Here is a 24607-nt window from a genome sequence, read left to right as displayed (position 1 = left end):
GTGGACTATGTCCTGCTGCTGCTTGCCCCCTTACCCCCGGAGCAAGCCACGCCTGCATCGTGTGTGTCCCCGCCCCACCCTAGGTGGGCAAGTGGCAGCAGGGCATAGCCCCCACTCTGAGTGCTGCTGCACCTGCATCCCATGCCCCCCCACCCCCCTCTCTGAGTCCTGCCCCTTGCTCCGGCCGGGCAGCTTGTCCCAGCCCCAGCCCCAGCCCCAATCCCTCCTTCCCCCACGTCCCTTCCCTCCCCCCTCCGCCAACCACAACAGACTTACCAGCTGGAGGCAGCTGCGTCCAGCAAGGTGAGGACTGCTGCCTGTTTAGTCTATGGCCGAATCTCCAAAGTGGCACTGAATCTTCTCTGAATTGATTCAGAGGCTTCCGATTTGATTCGGAGCTTCTAATGGTTCTTCCGATTCAATTCGGATTTGGCGATTCAGTCGCTGAATTGAGCCAAATTTCCTCCGAATTGAATCGGCTACTGAAGCTTCACACAGCCCTAATACCCATCCTACCTCATCCTGCACTGAATGTCATGCAGACCAACTATGTTTCAGCTTTCAATGGACTGTGAAAAGTCACTGGGCAAATAAAGCCTTGCAGGGTGTTTTCTGCAGCTCTATAGCTCAATCCCATAGGAAAATTAGATAAATGAAGAATGCAGAGCATTACTGACAGTTTATCTGGAAGTAATATTATAAGGGGTCTCTCAAAGGATTTGTTCACAGGTATGATACCACTGTTTTCATGTACAGCTGGGAAGACAGCGAGATAACACTAATCACACTAGTAGGTAAAACAAGGCTTCAACAGAATCACAAACACCTTGATGGACATTATTGCTGCTCTATCTCACTCTCCACTTTTGCCTCAGTATTTACTCCAAATATTGAGGTAATATTGTCAAGGTACCTAAGGAAACTGGAAAGCTTTTAAGCTCCACCACTGACAGAATTCTACCATCAGAAGCGTGCGGCAACATGGATAGAAAAATCAACGACAGCTCATTAAAGGAAAATGGAAAGTGTTTCCTCCAGGAAGAAATAATTAAAAGCACATGTTTTAAATAGAGGGATATGGCAGGGCAGCAGTGCTGCCAGGAAAGCAAATGGAATTCTTGTCAACAAGTCAAGACAGCTGCAAAACAACTTGGGTCATAGTAATAAGAAGGGTGTAAATCAATCAAGCTAATTATTGTGCACTGCCTATCATGGGGGGGGGGGGGGGGCCAGCCATACCCCCTTCAGGGGTGTGGTGTAAGTGCAGTGAAGAGAGATGACTACACATACTACACTGCCAAAGGGATGCCAGTGTGCTCAGACCTTTCTGATCTCATCAGCTGTTCAAAGTGGGGTCTGCCCAGAGTCCCTGTCAGCACAGTTCTGGGGCCCAGGGAAGGAGTGCCACTGCTGTTCATGTCCCACCAGGATGTAGGCATCTGGTCTGGGGCCACTCAGAGATCCAGGTACCAAGCAGAGTCAGGATGGAGAGCAGAATCAGAAGACAGACTGGGTCTGAAAGCCAGGAGGTCAGTCTGAGAGCAGGATCTAGGAGAGACCAGGTTGAGAAGCCAGGAGATCTGGCAGAGAACAAAGTCAAGGAGCAAGCTGGAGGGAATGACAAAGCAGTCTTGGGTTGGGTTGAGCCCTGTGCCCAGACACTTCCTGTCCTGTACAGGAGTTTATATGGTGAAGTAGAGGGTCAATTGACCCTAGCCAGCCACTTCAGTAACAGGGAGTGGGCGGATGTTTAGGTCCTGCTGGAAGCTCCAGACCATCCTGGATCAGTCTCAGTGAGGATGAACGGCTGTCTTGGCTAGGCTGAGGCTCTAGGTTTGAGGTCATAGCCTGACAATGCACCCTTCCCCTCTGTAAGCCGAGGAAAGGAGGGGATGAGCAATGGCAACACTCAGCTCCGGAGCCCAGGGGCTGAGCACTGCTGTTCCTCCCTTCTTTTCCCCTGTTCATTGGAAGCAGGGAGGGGAAGGGCAAACGTCAGTATTGCTCACCTCCTGGATTCAGAGCTGCATGAAAACAGGAGCTGTAGCTAGAGCCTGTGCTGATCGGCTGGATGAGCTCAGAGAAGTCACTGCACATGCAGTGCACTGCCAAAGGGGGGTAGGGGAGTGGCAGACTGCATTGCTGTACCCCGCCACCTCAGCATCTGTCCCTGCTGCCTATCGATGTTCAGAGATGAGTTAAGAATACTGAACAGGGCTAGGGGCTACACATTTTTTTTAAAATGGAGGGATTTCAGAGGTTGGGTAAGATATTTTTCCCTAGGTAATAAAATACTTGACAACGATAGATGAGTGCCATCATTCCCAATGCCTGTCTCAAAGATTAAGCCATGCACATTTAAGTACACATGGCTGGTGCAGTGAAAGAGCTAAGGCACAGAGTGCTTACATAAGGTATGAGAGCTAATGGCAGAGCTGGGAACAGAAGCCGCGTGGCCTAACTACTTATTCCAGGCCTATAAAAAGATTTAAAATAAAAAAACCTCACAAGGAAAGTTGGAGAAAACTGAATATGTGCCATCCAGTTCAAATATGATATAGTTGAAACCTATAAATAAATATCACAGAGGGGAATTTAAAAGATGACAAGGGCCAATAGTTCCCGCTGGTGAGGAAAAAACAAGGAATACCTTCAACTTGAAATTTAGTCAGCTTAAAACAATGAAATCTAGTCATTTCAAGGGTGATGCCTAGTCCTGTTTCTGTCTGTCAGTTTTCTGTCACTTTATATTTGTACTTTCCTATTTCTTATGTGCACTTTCTTATTTCAACAAAATAAGACTCCCCTCCCCCCCAGGTAAAACACTTCATGTAAAGCAGAAAATCACTAAACAAACCATGGTAGAGAGGCTTCAGTTAAACCAGTGACTGTGAACATGTTTTCAAATTGGTCTAAACAAATCAGTCTCTTTCAGGCCATGTCATTTTAGACATTAATTCTAATAGCAGGTATATCTCCTAACACACATGCATTTTGAATTGACTGTCCCTTGAAACTGCAGCCTGTGAAAATTAGGTAAAATATCTGGAAAACTATTACAACACTCAGAGCATTCCAGACAATGGAACAAGCTGCCTGGGGAGATGGTTAATTAATTACTAATTAATTTAATCCTGTCATAATACTGGGGGATGGACTAGCTGACCTACTTAAAGGTCCCTGCTAACCCAAAGAAATCCATTATTCCAAACATAACTTTTGGCGTAATGAGGTTATTTTCTTGTTTTACTGCTGTGCCATTTCTTAGATGATTATCTGTGCATACTGGGGGGCATTAAAATTCATCCAGATGATCAATTCCATTTAATAATCAGCTGTTTCAGATACCGGGGAGTTGCTGGGCCTGGAAGCACCCCCACTTCTGGAGTAAGAAAGGTTTCAGAATTTCTTCTGCAGAACTTGTTAACTGTCCAGCAGAGAGCTAAAGAATATAAAAGCTCTTCTGGCCCTCTCAAGCTACAGGTGTCACCTTTGCAGGTTTAGGTTTAAGTCTTTAAGGACTCCAGAACACCTTATGGTCTGTGTTACAAACCAGTCACCTTCTGTATTGTCACAGTTCTGATACAAGTGGACACAGCAGCTGAGTGTCTGCAAGTCCCCTCAGTCCATTGCTCAAGGGTGCATTTCAGGGAACTGGTCTCTTACTGGGCCTTTCTATGGATCTCTGAAGTCCAGTACCCTAATACCCAACATCAGTAGCTCAGACATCGTATAGTAACGTGAGTGTCACTGCCTAATCAAGGGAAGCAATTCTTTTACTGTATTCAGCACTGGTGAGACCTCACCTGGAGAACTATGTCCAGTTTTGGGCCCTGCACTTCAAGAAGGATGTGGACAGTTTGTAAATCCAGTGCAGGGTAACAAAAGTGATCAGGGGCTTGGGAAACAAGATTTATGAGGAAAGGCTAAAAGACTTAGGGTTATTTAGCCAGGAGAAGAGAAGACGGAGAGGGACTTTAATAACAGTCTTTAAATCCCTAAAGGAGGATTATAGAGAAGATGGAGGTTTTTTCTGTGGCTGAAGGGGGCAGGACTAGGAGCAATTGTCTCAAGCTGCAGCAAGGAAAATTTAAGATGGAGTTTAGGAGGACTTTCTGATGATGCGGGTGGTCAGGCTAGCTAGAGAAGTTGTGGAATCTCCATTCTTGGAAACTTTCAAAAGCAGGTTAGACAGACAGACACTTGGCTGGGATGGTTTAGTCAAGGATGATCCTGCCTTGAGCAGGGGGCTGGACTACATGACCAGTAGGTCCCTTCCAGACCTACTTTCCTATGATCCCATGAACCTCCTGACCTCTGGTAGCTTACACATGATCTTCAACAACTGAAGCAAGCTCTGGGTACTCTGGCTTCCAATTCAACCTCTCTAGTGACATAATGGGACAGGAAAACAAGGAGCACAGGCTTTGTGAAGAAATTGCCCTTAAAGTACTAGACAATTACAAACACTTGCAAAATAACAAACGTCCTGCTCAAGTATGGCCCTTCTCCAAGTATGATCATATTCCTTGGGTAACCAAATATATTAATCATTTCAGTCTAGAGAAAGTCCTACCCTTCCTCTCTCTTTAGCCCAGTCTTTTTCCATGTGTCAATGGATACTACCTATCCCCAGAGAATCACTCCTTCACTTCTTCTTAGATATACTCTTTTCCCTTTGGCCAGGTGGCAAAGCTGAGAAACTCCAGGCTCTTCCCTCCCCTACCCCCACATCCTGTCTCACCTCTGTCAGGTTTCACACAGACACAGTCAGTGTGGGCCTTGGGTCTAGGATTCATTGTTCCATATGGAGAGACCAGTAGTAAGACAGGCACACTGGTGACTTTAGATTGCTCTGTGATAACTTCTCAGTTCCTGTCATTCACCTGTGACAAGAATCTTTCCTGGCCAGGGACTTACCAGAACGTATTCTAATAACCTTGCCATGGGCAAAGCTAGACATATGTTCAGACTCAAACAACATGGACAGCCTGATCCAAAACAGAGGTTACCATAGAAAATTAAATCAACTTACTGAGCCAGATGTATCCCACTGTCACAGGATTAAGTCAAAGCTCTAGGTATAGAGTTGATCAAACAGCATAGGTGGGTTGTAGCATTTTCAAAAATATGAAAAGAGAGTCAGTTAAAAAGCGGGTGCTGGTAAATGGTGACCATTTTCTTAGAGGACTTGAGTACTACAACAATGTTTTCATGGTAGCACAGTGACGAGCTGTTGAATAAAGCTCTCTACCTCTTTGTATTTTCTTTACATTCTTAATAACCTCCTCTGCTTGTCCTCTTGTGTCCAATTACAAAGAAACCTTCCAAAAGGGAAGGAGGATCATGTGATGTTTGAAAACCGGGAACAAGATTCTCCAAACCCTTATTTCCAGCTTCTTTGTTCTGTACAAATAGCCAGAATTCTGCCCTGCTGGCATAGCTGGGGATTTGTTTGCAGAAGGGAACGTCTATGTGGTTAAAGCCATCCTTCATCCTTACAGCACAGGGACATATTGTGGGAAGCAGGGAGTAAAACCAGTGTATGTTGTGCTCCATTGAGCTTAGGCAGCTTGGCTGTCAGCAGCTTTCATGTTTGGGGAAGGGCATGATAGTTAATAGAAAAACACCTATATGGAATGAAAACCTGAAAGAAAGCCCCATATGCCAGCTACAGTAAACATAGCTCAGATACTATTGAAGATCGGGGCCCGGTAGTATGCATATATTTCAAGTCAAGGAGGAACAAGTGATTGATTAATACTGAACCCCTTTACATCACATGAAATCAGAAGCAAAAGCCAATACGCCCAATACTCTTCTCACTATCTTTGCACTATAGGACTGTAAGTGAAGGGAAATCAGGTTGAATGAAATTACCTGAGTGTAACACTAGCGTGAGAGCAGAACAAGAATCTGAGCCTCTCAAAGAGGTCTGGGAAACAGCACAGTATTAACCATAGGAGATGACAGAAACAGAAAGTCCTGAATTGAGAAGGATTCTGGATGTTATGTTAAAAGTATGTAAAATAATATCAGAGTACACAGAAACATAGGGGTGTGAGAGGGCTCGCAACCCCTTTGTGCTCAAGGCTACTGCTAACCAAAGGAAGCCACAAAACTCAACACTACAAAACCTCTTTCACAATTACAAAGAACTATATTTGAAACACCAAGAATATGCCACAGGTAAAAGCTGACAAGATGAGGACACTGCCAATGCCCTGCAACTGCACCAAGAGGAAAGTGGTTAGTTAATTTCTCATATGGAAATGTTTAGACTTCCAAGGATACATACTGCTGTCAGAGATGGTCTGTGGCAGTGGTACTCAATCTTTTTCATCAATGGGCTGGATGGGCAGTGCCTGGTCCCCCCATGGGCCAAATGTGGCCCATGGCCCCAGTCCAATGCCCAGAGTAGGTGCAGCAGGACCCCATCCAGTGGTGCAGAGAGGACAGCCTGGCCCCAATTTAGCTGCATGAGGAGAAGGGAGCTTGGCCCAGTCCCAACGCAGCCATGTTGGGGGAAGAAGTGTGGCCTTGCCCTGATTTACCTGTGTGGGGAGAAAAAGGCCTGGCCTAGTTCCATCTGACTGTGCAGGTGGAGGAGATGTGGAAATTTGGCAGCCAGGGAAGGTGGCGGTATTAATGACCAGTGCTCCCCTGCTTCCAAATTTTCTGACCCATGGGGAGCCCCGCAAGCCATATGCCATGGCTCTGCAGACTGCATTTGGCCTATGGGCTGGAAGTTAAGCACCCCTGGTCTCTGGTAATGATAAACAGTCATTTTTCCAAATAAACTGATACTGAAATGCAGGGGTGCTCATCCTCTGGCCCACAGGCCAAATGCAGTCCCACCCATGGGGCTTCCTACAGATCGGGAATTTTAGCAGCAAGGGAGCAGTGGTAATAATTATGGCCACCCTCCTCCACTGTCAAATTCCTAAGCCCCAAGCCCCGAGCAACATGTTGGGGCCAGGTCACGCTCCTTCCTTCCGACTCCATGGCTGGATGAGGCCAGGCCATGCCTCTCCCCCTGGGATGGTTGGGGCCTGACCATGCTCCTTTCCCCACATTAGAGCTGGGTCATGCCCCCTGCCCCCCACAGGGCCAGGTTGAAGCCAGGATGCCCCCCCGAGCCCCACTACACAACCAGATGGGGCCCTGGTATGATCACTCCATGCTGGATCAAGACCACCAGCTGGATCCAGCCTGTGGATGGTCCAGGCTCTGCCCATCTGGCCTACCAGCCAAACAGGTTGAGCACCACTGCTGAAATGGTTGATGCAACCTGCTATTTATCCTTTGCAGTACTTCTAATGGCCAGCTTCTTCTTTAGAACATAGTCTGAATTATTTGGGGTAAATTAAGGTATATTGCAGGTAAGTAATGAAGTATGACACGGGACCACTTTCACTCACATTTCCACTTAACATTTAGAGAAAATCTTACTCTATAAGCCATTTATTTTTTTTAAAAAGTGTCACCTATAATGCATACACTTCACAGTTCTCCTATTAAGATATCACCCCTTTATGGTTGGATTACACATAAACCTTTGATCTGATCTGCTGTCAGTGACTCCACATTTCATCCAAGCTCTGCTGTCTTCAATAGATTGTACTGCTATTCAGTGCCTCTGAAGTCTAACACAAAGCTCTTCTTTGTCCTGTTTTTCTTTAGATTGAATGCTCCAGTATATCTGACTACTCAGAAAAAATTATCAAGGCGAACCACTTGGACAACAGTAAGACATGTCTCAGAATAATTTCTGCAGAAAAAAAAAGAGCTGAATGGCTCCTGCTCTTTGTGGTTGATTTCTGTTGTGTAGCTTATGTGTAAATGATAGTTTGGCATATCCCCTTTATGTATTTATTTAGTTGGGTGTTTTTTTCCAAAGACAGCCATTCATAGACCTGGGCTTCCTGAACATCACTGAAAATCAATCACAGTCCACCCAAAAATAATGACCAGCCCAGTAGTGCTTACAAGCAACTGAAGTAAATGAACACAACTGGAGTGGATAGTAATTCAATGCGGCTAAATAGACCAACGTTCTATTACATTTCACAGGAAATTCGGCAACTATATTTTTCCCCACCCTGAAACTATAGTAGGGGCAATTCTACAGCCAAAGGTCTGGAGGGTATGTCTTTACTGCAGAGCCAGCCCAGTATTGGCTGGCAAAGCTCTATCCCGTGCCAGACATCTGTAACTGCAACCACGGTGACAATGTACTAGCCCGTCAGCTGGGCTGTACATTTGGCAGGACTTCCCATGGCTGTCAGCCCTGCTCCAAACTGCGCTGGTGCACCTGGCAGGTTCTAGCCGGCCCTCAGCACTTTGGGAAGAGGATTGTCAGACAGTCTGTCTGTTTAAAGAGTGCGAAAACATAGAAGAAATGTAGCAGACAAACATGAGGTTTAAATATGAATCTGGTATATATGGCTTCTGGCTGAGTAGAATGGAAATAGTAGAGGGCAAGAAAACATAGCAGGGGTAGAGTTGGGAAAAGCATTTGAAGATTGGTTATCTTGAATCCTCACTGTAAAGGAGGTATGTTCCCAGCCTGGCCTGAGGCCTGGAACATGCTTAAATGTATATCCAGAACCATGAATTGAGGGCTTCAAGTGCCCTCAATCCTGGGTGAGAAGTCTTGCTGTGTGGCTGGCAGGAGTTCAGGAAAAAGTAGTTTAAAAGTCAGGCTAACTGCAGAAAAGATATGTCCAGAGGAAGTGCTGCTAGCAGTGCTGTTTCCTTCACGCCAATCAGACTTGTCTCAAGCAAAATTCCTATTGGATTAAATTGAAATTTAAAGACTGAAGTATTCATGGGTGTTTGGAGCTTCGGTTTTGGTTCAGCCCATTATGTAAGGATGGATGCTATTTTAAGAATTCTGATCTGGAGCTCATCCACTTGGATTCAGATTGCAATGCCCCTCAGGAAGTGCTTAGCTCTGACCCTGAAATACTGATTCATACCTATGTCTGGTTTTACAGGACTCCTGTAAGCTAACTATAAGCTTTGTGACTTGGAAAAATCTGTCTTTGCAGATTGCTCCACCTCTAGTCAAGGCATCTATAACTCATCATTGTGAATGATCTGGACCTGCTTTTTGCTCTCACCATCAGGGTAGATTTCCAGAGTAACACTACTGAAATGAATCAGGTCATACTAGGGGAAGATCTCATATTTCTCCTCTATTGGCCAAGGCACACCATTCTCTAAAGCAGAGCTTTCCAAACTTTTCATGTTGGTGACACACTTTTTAGACATGCATCATTTCGCGACACAGTAATTCAGTTCCGGGGGAGGGGCCAAGGGAAGCAGACGCGAGTAAGGGAGCTCTGCAGTGCCCTTCAGCAAAATTTTCTGCATTTCGCGTGACACACCTACACACTGCCGCCGACACACTAATGTGTCGCGGCACACAGTTTGGAAAGCTCTGCTCTAAAGGATCCAAGGGCCAGTCTACATTTGGCTACAAAGTTGCAAACTTAAGGGTCACTCCACTGAATTTAATGAAATTATCCCAGATTTACACTTAAGTTAAGGAGAGTTGCCTTGAATCCAAAGATCCTGTAACTCATGCAACTTTTTTTTAAAGTGAATTTAGAGCCAGCAAAAGGTGCTGAATTGCCAGCCACAGTACACCCAAAGAACAGAAACAAAACAGCCAGTGGCAATGCATGCTTCCCCCACACAGTGACTTGCTAATGTGTATCACATAGGTGAAGTGGTATGAAAGACTGCCACCATGTAACTGTCTGCACTGTAACTGCCCTGTGTATAAATAGAGGGCTTCAGTCTCCAGGCCTGTAATTCTGGCAGCTGTCAACAGTGCTAAAATTCAGCCCAAAAGAATCATCAGGACTGTTTTGACTTGCTCTAAGAGCAAGATAGCTGTGTGCTGGCTAAAGGAAGGATCATAACAAGCATATTCTGGAAGGGTGCAATTCACTTCTCTGCAGAAGGTCAGTTCAGACCCTTAGTTCCATTTAAATCCTAAAATAGAAGATAAGTGGCACATCAAGGCTTCAACTGGGTGGAATTTTACCAAAAATGATATCGCCTCAGAGAGCTCAGGAAAAAAAAAATATTTCAGAGCTTAATTGTCCACTGAAGAATTTAAAAAATTCCTCTACCCCAGAGCTGTAATCCAGTTCTGGTCAAACTAAAAAACTAAGTCTAATTAAGCCACGATAATTGTTGTGAATAGAAGCAGTACCTTATGCTGCTAAGATTTTCAGGGTCGTATTATCCATTATTCACAAGTATTTATACAGACACCAGGTATCCATGAAAATATCCATGAGCCTTAAACATAGCACATGGTGTGGCACCAGTAATGATTTGTCCCAGAATTACCCTGTGCATTGTTCCCTATTCACAATTTTATTCTCCTGTTTTAAATATTTCAGTTAGCCAAACAAGGAAGCATGCCCTACAACATGTGGCTTTAGTAAATCACCCACAAAAACCAAAGGGGCACATGCAGGAAAGTGAACAATTGGCCAGCAGCCCACAGTTTGAAGATGATTTACCCAAACAATATGGACACAGTCTTACAAATAAAGGATACAGCTGAAGAAAGTCAAGACTGATTTATGATTGGTTTACTAATCCCAAAAGGGGGTAAATATTATTTGGAACAAATAACCAAACTGGTTTTAGAAGAACCTCTGTAACTAAAATATCTGTTCTTGTTTATAACAGTTGCATTGTGGTGTTATTCCATGGTCTTTAACTGATTAACTCTTGATTGACCCTTGTGAGTGTGGAAGGAAGGTCAGACTGTGCATTGTATTCCTCCACAGAACTATCACAAAGCATTGAAATCACTTTATGAGTACCTTGTATTATAGTTTGTACATATCAAGACTGGGCTATGCTATAAATCTGGCACTTTCGAATGGAATAGGTTACTTAATCCACTTGGTGCTAAAAAAGACAATTATCTTCTGTGATTCATAGAATCATAGAAAATTAGGGTTGGAAGGGACCTCAGGAGCTTACCTAGTCCAACCCCCTGCTCAAGGCAGGACCATCCCCAACTAGATGATCCCATCCAAAGTTTTGTGTAGCCAGGTCTTAAAAACCTCCAAGGATGGAGATTGCACCACCTCTCTGGGTAACCTGTTCCAGTGTTTTACTACCCTCCTAGCGAGAAAATTCTTCCTAATATTTAACCTAAATTTCCCTTGCTGCAACTTGAAACCGTTGCTTCTTGTTCTGTCATTTGCCACCACTGAGTACAGTCCAGCTCCATCCTCTTTTGAACCCCCATTCAGGTAGTTGAAGGCTGCTATTAAATCCCCTCTCAGTCTCCTCCTCTCTAAACTAAATAAGCCCAGTTTCCTCAGTCTTTCCTCATAAGTCATGTCTCACAACCCCCTCACTATTTTATTGTCCTCTGCTGGACTCTCTCCAATTTGTCTATATCCTTTCTGTAGTGGAGGGCCCAAAACTGAATACAGTACTCCAGGCGTGGCCTCATCAGTGCTGAACAGAGGGGAATAATCACTTCCCCTGACCTACTGGAAACACACCTACCAATGCAGCTCAGTATGCCATTAGCCTTCTTTGCAACAAGAGCACACTGTTGGTTCCTATTCAGGTTCTTGTCCACTGTAACCCCCAAGTCCTTTTCTGCAGAGCTGCTGCCCAGCCAGTCAGCCCCCAGCCTGTACTGGTGCATGGGATTGTTCTGTCCTAAGTACAGGACTTTGCCCTTGTCCTTGTTGAACCTCATGACATTTCTTTTGGCCCAATCCTCCAATTTGTCTAGGTCACTTTGAATCCTAGCCCTACCCTCCAGCATATCTACTACTATCCCCAGCTTGGGGCCATCTGCAAATTTGCTGAGGCTGCACTCTGTGCCATCCTCCAGATCATTGATGAAGATATTTAACAAAACTGGCCCCAGGACTGACCCCAGGGGCACCCCACTTGATACCGGCTGCCAACTAGACATCAAGCCACTGACTACTACCCTCTGAACCTAATGCTCCAGCAAGTTTTCTGTCAACCCTGCAGTCCATTCATTTAGCTTGCCTGTGAGAATGTTGTGGGAGACCGTATGAAAAGCCTTGCTAAAATCAAGGTATACCACATCCACTGGTCTCCCCACATCTACATAGCCAGTCATCTCATCATAGAAGGCAATCAGGTTGTTCAGGCATGACTTGCCCTTGGTGAATCCATTATGACTGTTCCTAATCACCTTCTTCTCCTTCAAGTACTTAGAAATGGATTCCTTGAGGACCTGCTCCATGGTTTTTCCAGGGACTGAGGTGAGGATGACTGGTCTGTAGTTCCCTGGATCCTCCTTTTTCCTTTTCTTAAATCTGGGCACTATGTTTGCCTTTTTCCAAGCATCTAGGACCTCTTCTGATTGCCATGAGTTTTCGAAGATGATGGCCAATGGCTCTGCAATCTCATCAGCCAACTCCCTCAACACCCTTGGGTGCACTGGTGATGCATAGGGGGTGTATGCGGGTGTACGTGCACCCCCTGAGATTGGCGGTGCACCCCCTGAAAGAAATGCCGCCGATGCTGCCAGTGGTGCCTATGTGCAGTTGCTGTATCCCCCCCAGCCTCCAGGGACACGCGTCGTTCATGCTTGGGTGCATCCCATTTGGCTCCATATAGTAGTAGTATATGTCCACTTTTCTAAATAGTCCCTAACCTGTTCTTTTGACACTGTTGGCTGCTCACCTCCTTCCCAAACTGTGCTGCCTGGTCCAGTAGTCTGGGAACTGATCTTGCCTGTGAAGACTGAGGCAAAGAAGGCATTGAGTGCTTCAGCCTTTTCTGCATCCTGCGTCACTAGGTTGCCTCCCCTATTCAGTAACAGATCCACACTTTCCTTGATCCTCCTCTTGCTACCAACATGCTTGTAAAAACCCTTCTTGTTACCGTTCATGTCCCTTGTTAGCTGCAACTCCAATTGTGCTTTGACTTTCCTGGCTTCATTCCTGCATGCCTGAGCAATGAGCTTATACTCCTCCCTATTTTTTGTCCAGGTTTTCACTTCTTATAAGCTTCCTTTTTGTGACTTAGTTAACTGAAGAGTTCCCTACTAAGCCAAGCTGGTCTTCTGCCATACTTGCTAGTCTTCCTGCACATCAGGATGGTTTGTGCTTGCACTCTCAGTAAGACTTCTTTAAAGTACAGCCAGCTCTCCTGGACTCCTCTCCCCTCAGTCTGGCTTCCCAGGAGACCCTGCCCACGAGGTCCCTAAGCAAGTTGAAGTCTGCTTTTCTGAAGTCCAGGATCCTTACTCTGCTGCTCTCCATCCTTTCTTTCCTCAAGATCCTCATGGTCACTGCTGCCTAAGTCGCCATCCACTACTACATTCCCTACCAATTCATCGCTGTTTGTGAGCAGCAGGTCAAGAAGAGCACAACCCCTAGTTGGCCTCTCCAGCACTTGCACCAGGAAGTTGTCCCCAATACTCTCCAAAAACTTCCTGGATTTCTTGCATACTGCTGTATTGCCCTCCCAGCAGACATCAGGGTGATTGAAGTCCCCCATGAGAACCAGGGCTTGTGATTGGGAATCTTGTGTTAGCTGTTTGAAGAAAACCTCATCCATCACTTCCTCCTGGTCTGGTGGTCTACAGCAGACACCCACCACATCATCACCCTTGTTACTCTCCCCTCTAACCTTAACCCAGAGACTTCCAACAGGCCTATATTCAGTTTCATACTGGAGCTCTGAGCAATCATATGCTTCTTTTACATAAAGTGAACTCCTCCTTCTCTTCTCCCCTGCCTGACCTTCCTGAACAGCTCGTACCCATCCATGACCATGCTCCAGTCATGCAAGCTATCCCACCAAGTCTCTGTTATCCCAGTCACATCATAGTTCTGTGACTGTGCAAGGACTTCCAGTTCTTCCTGTTCATTTCCCAGGCTCTGTGCATTCCTGTACAGGCACCTGAGGTAACTAGTCAATTGCTGTGATTTCTCAGGAAGAATGAGAACACCTCCCCTGTTGTCCCCTCCTGCTTGCTCTTCCTCCAGGTCTCCTGCTTCCCCACTTACCCCAGGGCTTTGGTCTCCATCCCCCAAATGTTATGAAGTGTTATTCACTTCATAACATCTAGCTGTTTCCCTCCTTGGTTAAAAAAAAGTAAAAGAGAGTGGGAGAGAATATTTAGACAAGAGAAGACCTCAAATTAGAAGGTACAGTGGGAAAAAATGAACAAGTTATTTTGGTTTTTTAGCACTCATACATGAAGGTAGGTATATTAAACCATAAGCTTAGGTGGAAAATGCACTTAATATGTATTTCTACATGATTTCTCCCCAATTGTTTCTTAAGATTTAAAGTTCAGCCTACATTCAAAAAATGACATGATTTTTTACCAGACTGAATGCCAACAACTTGCAAAAATGGGGTCACATGAAGAGCTCATGTGAGTGAATGCTGCTCCCTGAGGTTCCCTGTAGTGATGACAGTAGAAGGAAGATATGATGGAAGGATTGTGCAGGGAATATATTCGCCCTTAACTAGACATGGTCCATGTATGTTCTTTGTGCCTTGAATACCTTGCAGGAGCAAAACTCAATACTTGCACTGTTCTTATCACAGAACATGACTTACAAGGTAGTGTAAGTTGCATGTAGAATAAGTGAGTAAAGAAATGGGTGTAAGTACCATAAATGGAAATGTAGGATCACTTTGACTGATTTTGCATGTGGTGACTGTGCAAAGCATATGTGACAAAGTGTAAAGGGGCCACCTTTACTCATCGCAGTGTACACAAAAGGAGAACAAGCTCTGTATGTAAATATTAGCCCTAGTTTTAAGTGCACAGAAACTGTTTTTTCTCTTCATGTGAATTACTAGATTGGTGCCATTCTTCATTCATACTCATGTGGAGACACGGGCATACTCCACCTCTGGACTGAGCTATGGAGAGTGGCCACCAACCACAGCTTGCCTAATTAATGTCTGTTACATGCTTGCAAGTGTAACATAATGTTGCCTTTTGAGCAGCTCTGGGCATGCATCATAAGCTCTCTTTGTGGCACATCTCCAGTGATGTCTTAAGGATGACTACATTAGGTATTTTACAGAGTTTGGTATGTTTGGGGTGGCTATGCCAGTTCCCCACAGTGCTCCCTTGCATGGTACAGAGGTGATGTAGACATAATCATGAAGTCTCCATTCAGATGGACCTAACTTCTCATATATATGTGAAGCTTGTGCAACCTGCAGCTAGTACCATCGGGACGATAAACATAGGTATCTCCTGAAGGCAACTCCCTCCCTCTTCACAGACCTCTCCACAGAAACGATAGGCTCGTTATCAGCATTCTTTGTTAATCCAGGCGAGCCTTTTTTTTTTTATTTTGGTGTCTAGCATGTAACATTGCCAGACATTTATTAAGCTGTATGTTGTCTATGAGTCAAGTCTACAGCTATACTAAACCTAGCAACCTTTTCAGCTCCTTGAAACTAATGTGCTGACAAATTACCTGACAAATGCTTTTCAACATGGTTGCTTAAGGTAACTGGGGAAGAGGCATCTGGGTTCAAAACTGATAACAAATTCTGAGTGGACGGTGACAGCACGTTGTGAAATCTCCAGCCAAGAAGTAGAAAAAAATGCAGTCTTTGAAAGGCAAGCAGGTGTCTGTGCCTACTTTCATGTTTGTGTACCAGCAAGATAAAATTCCTCTCTCTCCCTCCCTTAAATGAGGTGTCCAGAATTTATAAAGCAAAAAAGCCTGATTTTCCTCTGGGTGAACCTGGCATGCTGCAGTTGAAACAACTGCAGTTCCACCAGGGCAGACCAGAAACAGCTCCACTAAAGTCAGAGTTAAGCCACTGTATAGCTGATGCAAGCAAGGGCACCATTAGGCTGTATCTGTCTGTGTTACAGAAAGGGCTAGGGAGCTGATTGGAAGAAAAATGAAGAAAATGAAGGGATTGATCAGTAGTTCTCAATCTTAGACTCAAGACACCCCTTGTTTGAACTCAAGGCACCCCTCCAGAGATGCCAGCTCTTCTTTCTCACTCATTTTTGAGTACAGAAAAATAGAGCAAATTTTCCATTGCAAAGAACTTAGAAAGACAACACACAGACTGTTTTTGACACTATGGATTCCTATTTAAAGTTTCTGGGTTTATCTTGTAAATCCTATTTGCACACCTAATCATACTAACACTGTGCAGCACCCCGTGGCACCCTTGAAATGATCTCAAGGCACCCCAGAGTGCCATAACACATTTGAGAATCACTGGGCTAGATTCATAAAATGAGCAGAGTAGGAAGCAGAAATTATGATAGTGTCTCTTTTTTTAATCCAAGACCCAAGGAATTAGGATGCTCACCCAAGAAAAAGACGACCCAGGTTCATCTATCTCCTGTGCCTGAAGTGATTGACAGGAACATCTCTTAGCCTTCAGTGTCTTAACTTCTAGGCAACAGGCTACCTGGGAGTCAAATACTTTTCCTCTTTCCTGCCAATGATGTTCCACGCTGCATAAACAATTATTCACTGGAGTGGGGACAGGAACCCAGGTGCTCACACCCCCAGCTACACAACCTACCTCTCTCTCACTCTATAGAGAGTATTTTCAGATTGTCTGCCAAGTACAGGTCAGTGCCAGGATATGGGTAGCCAAACCTGGGAGCCAGTCAGGGAGTGAGGTTACTGGATTGGGGTCCAAGCCAGAGGTGGAGAGGACAAGCCGAGTCCAGGGATGAGCCAGATCAGAAAACCAGTAAACCAATAAGCGAGTGGAGTCCACAAATGATCCAAGTCAAGAAATCAAAAGGCAAGCAAAGTCACCACAACAGAGTCTAAGACCAGGGTAACTCTATAGAAGACCTTGCTTCAGATTGTTGCTCTGAATTAGACAGAAAGTGAATGTAAACTTGGGTCTCCAATCTCTAAACTTTCCTGGTCTAGAAGCTATTTATACTACTTAACCTGCTTCCCAGCTGCTGGTTTTCCCCTGGTTATGCTTTGAAGAACTAAGACTAAAAAGTGAGGCATAATAGTACTATCCTATGGAGGAGTTATCTACACACGTGTTGCAGTGGAGTTATCAGTGACTGGGGCTGGCTGGGGTACAAGGGTGCTACAGTGCAGGGGCTGCCTGCCAGCTATCCCCACAGTATAGCACCCTTGTACCCCAGCCAGCCCCTCCACAGCATGTTGAGCCAGGGGGGAGCTGCACTGGGCTGGTAGGCTGATTCCCTGGGCCCCCTGCCAGCTGGGGCTGCACTGCCCTCGCTCAGTGTGCTGTGATCCCCAGTGCACATGTAAATGCAGTGCCCAGAAGCAATACATCTGGGTGCAAACTGTGCTGGAGTTTATTCAGGTGCATTCACTTCACGTGTAGATGTGCCCACCGTGACCTTCTACCCATTAGCAAACAACAGAAATCATTTTTCTGCCTGTAGAGGGCTCCATCCTGGAGGAGGAATAAGGAACACATATACTGATAAATAAATCCTCTTGCTTGGTTACCTTACAGTCCTCCTCAACTCAGGCAAAGCAGTAAAGTAATCTATACAGCAAGGGTGAGAGGATACATGAAACAGAATGAAGTACACTGCAGAAAACAAAAGAAGCTACAAAACATACCTATGCCAGGGCTGCCTGCACAGACTCAAGTCCTAATTACTGTTTAAAAAAAAAAGTGGGCTGTATGAGGGAAAAAAAAAGTGAAATGTGTTGTCTCAGTAGGTGGAGAATTAAGCCTGAATTTTGATTCATATCTCTTTTGTAGATCCTTTATTTTTTTCTGTAAATAATTCAGCCTAAAATTCTGCACACCCTGAAGTTGTCTACCATAGTGTTGTCAAAAGAGGTTTTCATGCTGTTCAATTGAAAATATATACATATACCTTGGAAGCTGAAATCAACATGGAATTTAAAACGTATTTTGTAGGGATTAGAAAGCATGAATAGGTTCTTCGTGAAAAGAACTAGGAAGTTTGTCTATGAAAGACAGATGAACTTTATCTTCCCTGACCAATTTTCTGTAAGTCAGGCCTAAAAATCAGGAAAAAAAGGATATGATACAGAACAGCGGTGCTCAACTTTTTTTTTTTTTTTTACCAACAGGCCGGATGGGCAGTGCCAGGTCCCTTTGCAGGCCAGATGCAGCCTGTGACCCCAATCTAATGCCTGCGGTGGGTGCAGTGAGGCCCCATCCAACTGTGCAGAAGGGGCCTCCTGGCCCCGATTCAGCTGCGCATGGGAGGAGAAGGTGGCTTGGTTCAGTCCCAACTAAGCCACATGGGGTAGAGGCGGCATGGCCTGGCCCCAGTTTAACCATGTGAGGAGAAAGGGGCCTGGCCCGACCCCATCTGGCTGTGCAGGGAAAGGAGATGTAGAAATTTGGTAGCCAGGGAGAATGGTGGTATTAATGACCACTGTTCCCCTGCCACCAAATTTTCTGACCTTTGGGGAGCCCTGCAGGCCAGATGCCATAGCTCCACAGCCACATTTGGCCTGTGGGCCACAGGTTGAACACTCTTGATATAGAAGGTAGCATTATGGTATGTCTACCTGGTACAATGCTATGCTATGTAAATATATGAGCTAGTTCTGTGCACGCTAGAAGTCCACTGGAAATAATCTAACCATGTTTTCCTAGGCTAATTAGCCTGTTTGAGGAACAGGGCTTTGAGCTAGTTCAGGTATCTCTACACACAACTGCATTTTGCCATATAGACATAATTCAAGACGGAAGTGGCTGTATGCACTCCAAATACATCTCTAGTAATTTTAAAATGTTATTCTTTGTTTTTCCTAGAAGCTAAACTCAGAAAACAGTATGTTAGATACGGTAAATGCAGAGAAACTGAGTAGAGAGTGAAAGAACCTGGCTAAAGGAGAAGGATAAACAACCCACTCTAGGAAAGTATATAGCACTCAGAAAGAAATCAGATTCACTGTTATCTGAAGAACTTCCTTAAAAGTTGTTGCACTCATGCTTAATTTTCAGTCACCGTCTTGTCCTTAAGGGTGAACTCTATATTACTCCTCACTCTATCCACTTTGATCTATGAATAGGCAGGTCTATCTAGCCCCTGAGGGAAGCACTGCCTGGGGTCCTCTGAGAGCTCTGCCGCCCTTCCCAGCTGAAAAGACAGCCACTGTTAAATTCCCTCTGCTAGGCTGTTCTTCTTGGCAACTTCAGCCCAAGCCATTCCAGCTCCACCTTTTATTGTAAGAGAAGAATTAAAAGCCTGCAGGACTTTGACAAGAATTCTTACCACAAGACAGGCACTCTTAATGGAAACTATCTTTCCTTTGTCTAGTCTACCTTACCCAACCATGGCAGACAATGGTTCTTTTTAGGGTGAACCATTGCCCTGGGCACATTTTGTCTTGTTTGCTTTTCCTAAATGGGCCCACCATGGGTAACTGAGTTTTATTACATTTCAAGTCAAAGCGTGGCGAAGTGGGTTTCCCTCAGGCCAGCTGTCACCGGCCTCCCACCTGCCTCCAGGCACGTCACTTGCCTGTCTTGCCCAGCACAACTTGTTGGAAAATTAATAAATTGTTACATAACGTGGGAGGGCTGCCCATTTCTTACCCCGATGCCAGGGGGCACTATCTGCAGCTCCGTTCCTCCCCTACACCGCAGCCCAAGCCTTGCAGATGGCATCCAGATGTTAACAGTCACACCAGCCCCACACTAGGCTCCAGAATCCTCCTGGTAAGACCCTCCTTTGATCCCTCCACTCAGGTTGCCTACGCCGCCTTCATTTGGGCTGCCGAGCTCCTTGTAGCTGGTTCCCCTCTCGGGTGTGGTCCGCACTCAGGACCTTTGGCCATACACAGGCCTTGGCCTCACCTCCAAGCCAGGCGGGGTCCCAGGCCCATGACTTTGGATGCCCCTTGCAGTGGGCAACTGTCCCTTTTGACCTTCTTGGTCCTGGCCCCAGCATGGACCAGTCAAGGGGGCACTCTACTCCTGGCCAAACTAGCCCCACATTCTTTCCGGGTCCGCCTTCCTGGATGTAGGGAGCTGGGGTACCTCACACCATGACTGGTGCCCCAGAGTCTCACAAGGGACTCTCACTTCCCCCCTGGGGCAGCAGCTCGTGGCGATACTTTGGATCTTACATTCGACCCACACCCAGCCTCCCAGCAGTGGAGGACTTACCGGGGTCAGGACTCACCTCTCTCACTCTGGGGCTGAGTCCCTTTCACTCAGCCTCTGGCCCAAACCTCAGCCTCAGGTGTCCGAAGACTTACCTGGGCCTACTCCCCTTGCTTAGGGCTCCACATTGCCCCCCTCACTCGGGGCTCCAGATCTCCGCCCCTTACTTGGGGCTACCCCCTCACTGGGGCTCCACAACTCTGCCCCCTCACTTGGGGCTACAGATCTTGGCCCGCTTTGCTGGGGCTACCCCCTCACTGGGGTCCTAATTTCCGCCCCCCTCACTTGGGGCTCCAGACCGCCCCCTCACTCAGGGCCATGGGGGTTTGCTCCCTGGTGGGCTCAGGTGGCTGTAGCCATGCCTATCCCCAACTTTCCCTCTCACGGTCTTGAACCCCCGCAGGGCTCAGGTGGCCACAGCTGTGCCTGGCCCCAACTTTCCCTCTTGGGGTCTCACACCTCCACAGGGCTTAGACAGCCTCAGCCATGCCTGGCCCCAACTATCTCCGATGGTACGCAAACCCACCCGAAGGTGAGGGCTAGGGGTTAAGGCGCCCCTACCTGCCTTTCACCGGGGTGGTAACTGGCCTGGCATTTCCTGGGGGCTCCCGCACCACTGGGAGCCCCACCAGGCCACCCACTCCTGGCAGGGTGCAGTTTTAGGTCATGCCCAGGACCAGGAGCCTCCTGACCATCCCCTACAGCTCCTCCCTTACCTCCAGTTGATACCTGCAGCCAGGCAGTGTTGTTGCCTGCCCCTTCTTCAGCAGCAAAAATGCTCTGTTTATATGGGCAGCCTTAGATCCAAAATGGCTGCCCTCATCAGGCACCTGCCAGCTGCTAGCTTCAGGCCCTTAAAGTGGCAGGCACCTACAGTGCTCTGCCACACAAAGATTAACCACATTTTAACAAAAATGCTCCCCGCCCCATTTTATACCAATGAAATGGAAATAAGGTCTGGCCCATTCATGTATTTCTCCTTGCCCACTAGCAGATGCCAGCACAGTTTCCTACCTCTGGGGCCTGTGTTTTTCTGGCACTCTGAAACAGTGGCACTGATCTGCTTTTCCCCTGTTCTACAGTAAGTGTCAATAGTGAACTGAATACTTTCTAGAGAAGCAGCTCCCTATCATTTTTTGTTGTGACTCCCATTTATGGTGGCTTGGAATTTACCAATAGTTTGTGACCCCTAGTTTGAAAGCTGTTCTTCTAGACCCTCAGGCCTTCAGGCCAAAGGGCTTCCATTAAGAAGAGACACTGACATCCTAACATGTCTTTTCCTGTGCCACATCCATCAGATTAATGTAAGCAGTCAGTGTAGTAGAGGTGGTATCTTTTATTAGACCAAGTAATAGGTGTAAAAAAATATCTTTATTTGCAAGCTTTAAGGCTCACACACCCTTCGTCAAGCAAAGGAGAATGCAAAGATTCTAACATTTTTTCCCAGGTAGAAATGAAACTTCACATTGCACAGAAGAGCTGGAGGGTGGTATAAGTTCTCCTGGCTGGAAATGTTCATTTTATGCAAATTAGGTTCAGATAAAAGTCGGAGCAGTCTGTTTACCTCAAAGGTGTCTGATGGCAAGCAGGGTGTTGAATTATGCTTCTTTTGCAACTATCTAGTTGGTCTAATAAAAGATACTGCCTCTACCACTGCCTGCTTTTGCTTTTTAGACCAACACGACCACAACCTTTATCCCTGAAACATGGAAGGTATTGTAATTAGCCATTTTGAAATGAAAACTTCATAATTTTACAAGAAGGAAGCAAAATTCAACACCCTGACACATGGAAGCTAACACCCCTTCTGCAGCCCTTTGTTTCAAGCTAAGTGTGCATACTTGCAGCCTGAACACAAGAGCCTTGCTCAGGAGAACCTTTCCATCACCAGTACTCCTGTGAAATATGAGCCATCTTAACAAGAAAGAAGCATAATTCAACACTATGCTTTCTATCAGACACCTTTGAGGTAAATAGACTGCTCCAACTTTTATCTGAGCCTAATTTGCATAAAATGAACTTTTCTGGCCAGGAGAACTTACACGATGCTCCAGCTCTCCTGTGCAATATTCACCTTCATTTCTACATGGGAAAATTTTTACAATCTTTGTAGTCCCCTTTGCCTGAGGAAGGACATGTGAGTAGGGTTGTGTGAAGCTTCGGTCCCTGATTCAATGCAGTGGAGATTCGGCTCAATTTGGTGGCCAAATCTCTGACTCCAAATTGAATCAGAGGACCCTTTAATTTCTCTGAACTGATTTGGAACCCTCCGAATCGATTCGGAGAGATTCGGATAGATTTGGTGATTTGGACACAGACACAGCTTTAAATGTTTTTTCTACATAACTCTAGGTAGCAGAGGCTCCGAATACTGCGGTGCTGGGGCAGATGCAGTGTCCCACAGGAGCATGGGGGGCTCCCAAGCATGCTCGGCAGCAGACCCGGAAGTGGACCAGAAACACTTCCTGTCCGCTTCCTGGACCACCGGGGAGTGCTCAGCAGGGGGCCTCCCCACGTCCCCCTGGCTTGGCAACTGGTGCCTCCTGGGTCTGGGGGTGCACCCAGGGTCCCCCTGTGGCCGATCGCTGAGCCGGGGGGCACGGTTGGGGGGGGAGGGGCTGTGCACTCCCTGGCAGAACCGTTAGCGGACTGGAAATACTTCCGGTCTACTTCTGGGTTCGCTGCTGAGCATGCTGGAGAGCCCCCTGTGCTCCTGTGGGATGCTCCATCCACCGCATCACCACAGTGGTCATGAGCTTACCTCAAGGTATGTAGAAAAAGACTTTTAAAGCTCTACCTGTGTCCAAATCGCTGATTCATCAAATTAGCATCAAAGCTTCAGATTTGGATTCAGCCAAATCGAATCGGGGCAGTGATCCAAATCAACGGATTGAATCACTGTCCCCAATTCGGACCGACTCTGAATTGAATAGGGCCTGTTTCGCACAGCTCTACATGTGAGCCCAAAATCTTGCAAATAAAGAATTTTCTTTTGCACCTATTTAGTTGGTCTAATAAAAGATATTGTCTCTACCACACTGACTACTTTTGCTTTTTAGGTCAACACGGCTACAACATTTACCCCTCAGATTAACATACACACTTTCCACATTTTGATCTCCTGCATCATTTTCCAGCCCCTGCATGGCCTGCTATATCTCGTTGGTTAATTGCTTGAGGACAGGCAAGCTGAGAATAAGTTGAATAAGCTGATAGGAAACTGAGAGAAAACAAATTGGTGTGGAGGTAGGGGCAAACCTAGTGAGAACACAATGGCCTAGGTCAACAAGCAGATCTCAGCAACTACAAAATTGGTGCCGTGTTGTCAGATGGAGATGGCTATGCTGAGTTAGACTCCTCAGCACCTATAAGTACTGCCTAAGGACCGTCAGATCCTTAAGAGTAGGATTTACAAAATCTAGTGAGGAGTTGCCTGAATGAACCAATAGGAGGCACTAGGATACATGGGGACCTACTTGCCTTGGGGATTTTACCAGCCAAAAATTTAGGCATCAATACAGAGGTGATGTGTAGGGGGTACATGTGGGTGCAAGCACACCCCCTGTGCATGGTGGTGCACACCCTGCAAAAAGGCACTGCCGACACTTGGCAGAACCTGCGGGTGGTCACTGCTCACCACCCCACTGCTGGCACCACTGGTGGCATCTGCGGGCAGTCTATGTTTGCCCCTATCTGCAGTGCCTGCAGGTGGTCGTTGATCGTGGTTGGTGCTCACTCCCCCTCCCCCGCCGCTGCCGACGGTGCTGGAAGCGTCTGTAGGAGCTCCCTGCTCACTGCCACCAGGCTCCTGCTGCCGGCAGCGCAGCCATGCCCCCCCAGCTGCTGGGGACACGTGCTGTTCATGCATCAAGAGATATTACGTGTATACATGGTTAAGTGGAGAAAGTCATTGATATGACTTCAAAATTATACTCATCTAAATTACATCAGAATTTGGTCTGATGCCATGAGAATATGATGCAAACAGACAGCTCAACCTAGAAGTTCTGGGCTACAGGCTGAATGATTTAAGGTATTAATAAAAATTAAAAGTTTTTTTTTTTTAAAGGCTAGCATTTCAGACCTTTAAAGTGCTGTATGCGGGGACAAAAAATCCTAAAAAAATTTGTTCTGCAGCAACTTTGTTTTATTGCAATGAGGCATGATGAATTGTAGTGCCCAGAATGCATTTTTCATATTTCTTCATGAGAAAAAGTGCTAATTTGTTCAATTCTCATTGGCATTGGGAAAAATGTCACATCAGTTAAGCCTACAAGAATTCAATGAAATTACAGAAATGCAAAATAGGTTAAGGGAAATCAGGAGGGGATCTGTCCATCAAAAAGGGAAATTTGGAAGGGAAAGGGGAAGTGACCTACTAGTCTACCTAAAGATACAAGTGTAGAAGGCTTCTTGTGCATCTCTAAACCAGTCATGAAAGACCTGGGAAGGTTTTGAGAGGAGG

At 46.0% G+C, this 24607-nt stretch overlaps 1 protein-coding gene across 1 annotated transcript in view; it reads left to right on the top strand.

Moving 5' to 3' along the window:
• The window catches only part of PRMT8 (protein arginine methyltransferase 8), a 62226-nt gene that overhangs the window by 10666 nt on the left and 26953 nt on the right, over positions 1-24607 (top strand). The window contains exon 4 of the mRNA XM_025209107.1: positions 7684-7747. Coding sequence (XP_025064892.1) covers positions 7684-7747 — 64 coding nt within the window. The remainder of the gene's footprint in view (positions 1-7683; positions 7748-24607) is intronic.

Source organism: Alligator sinensis, unplaced genomic scaffold (genome assembly GCF_000455745.1).
Source record: "Alligator sinensis unplaced genomic scaffold, ASM45574v1 scaffold177_1, whole genome shotgun sequence".
NCBI lineage: Eukaryota > Metazoa > Chordata > Crocodylia > Alligatoridae > Alligator > Alligator sinensis.
This window is presented reverse-complemented; position numbering and strand designations above follow the sequence as displayed.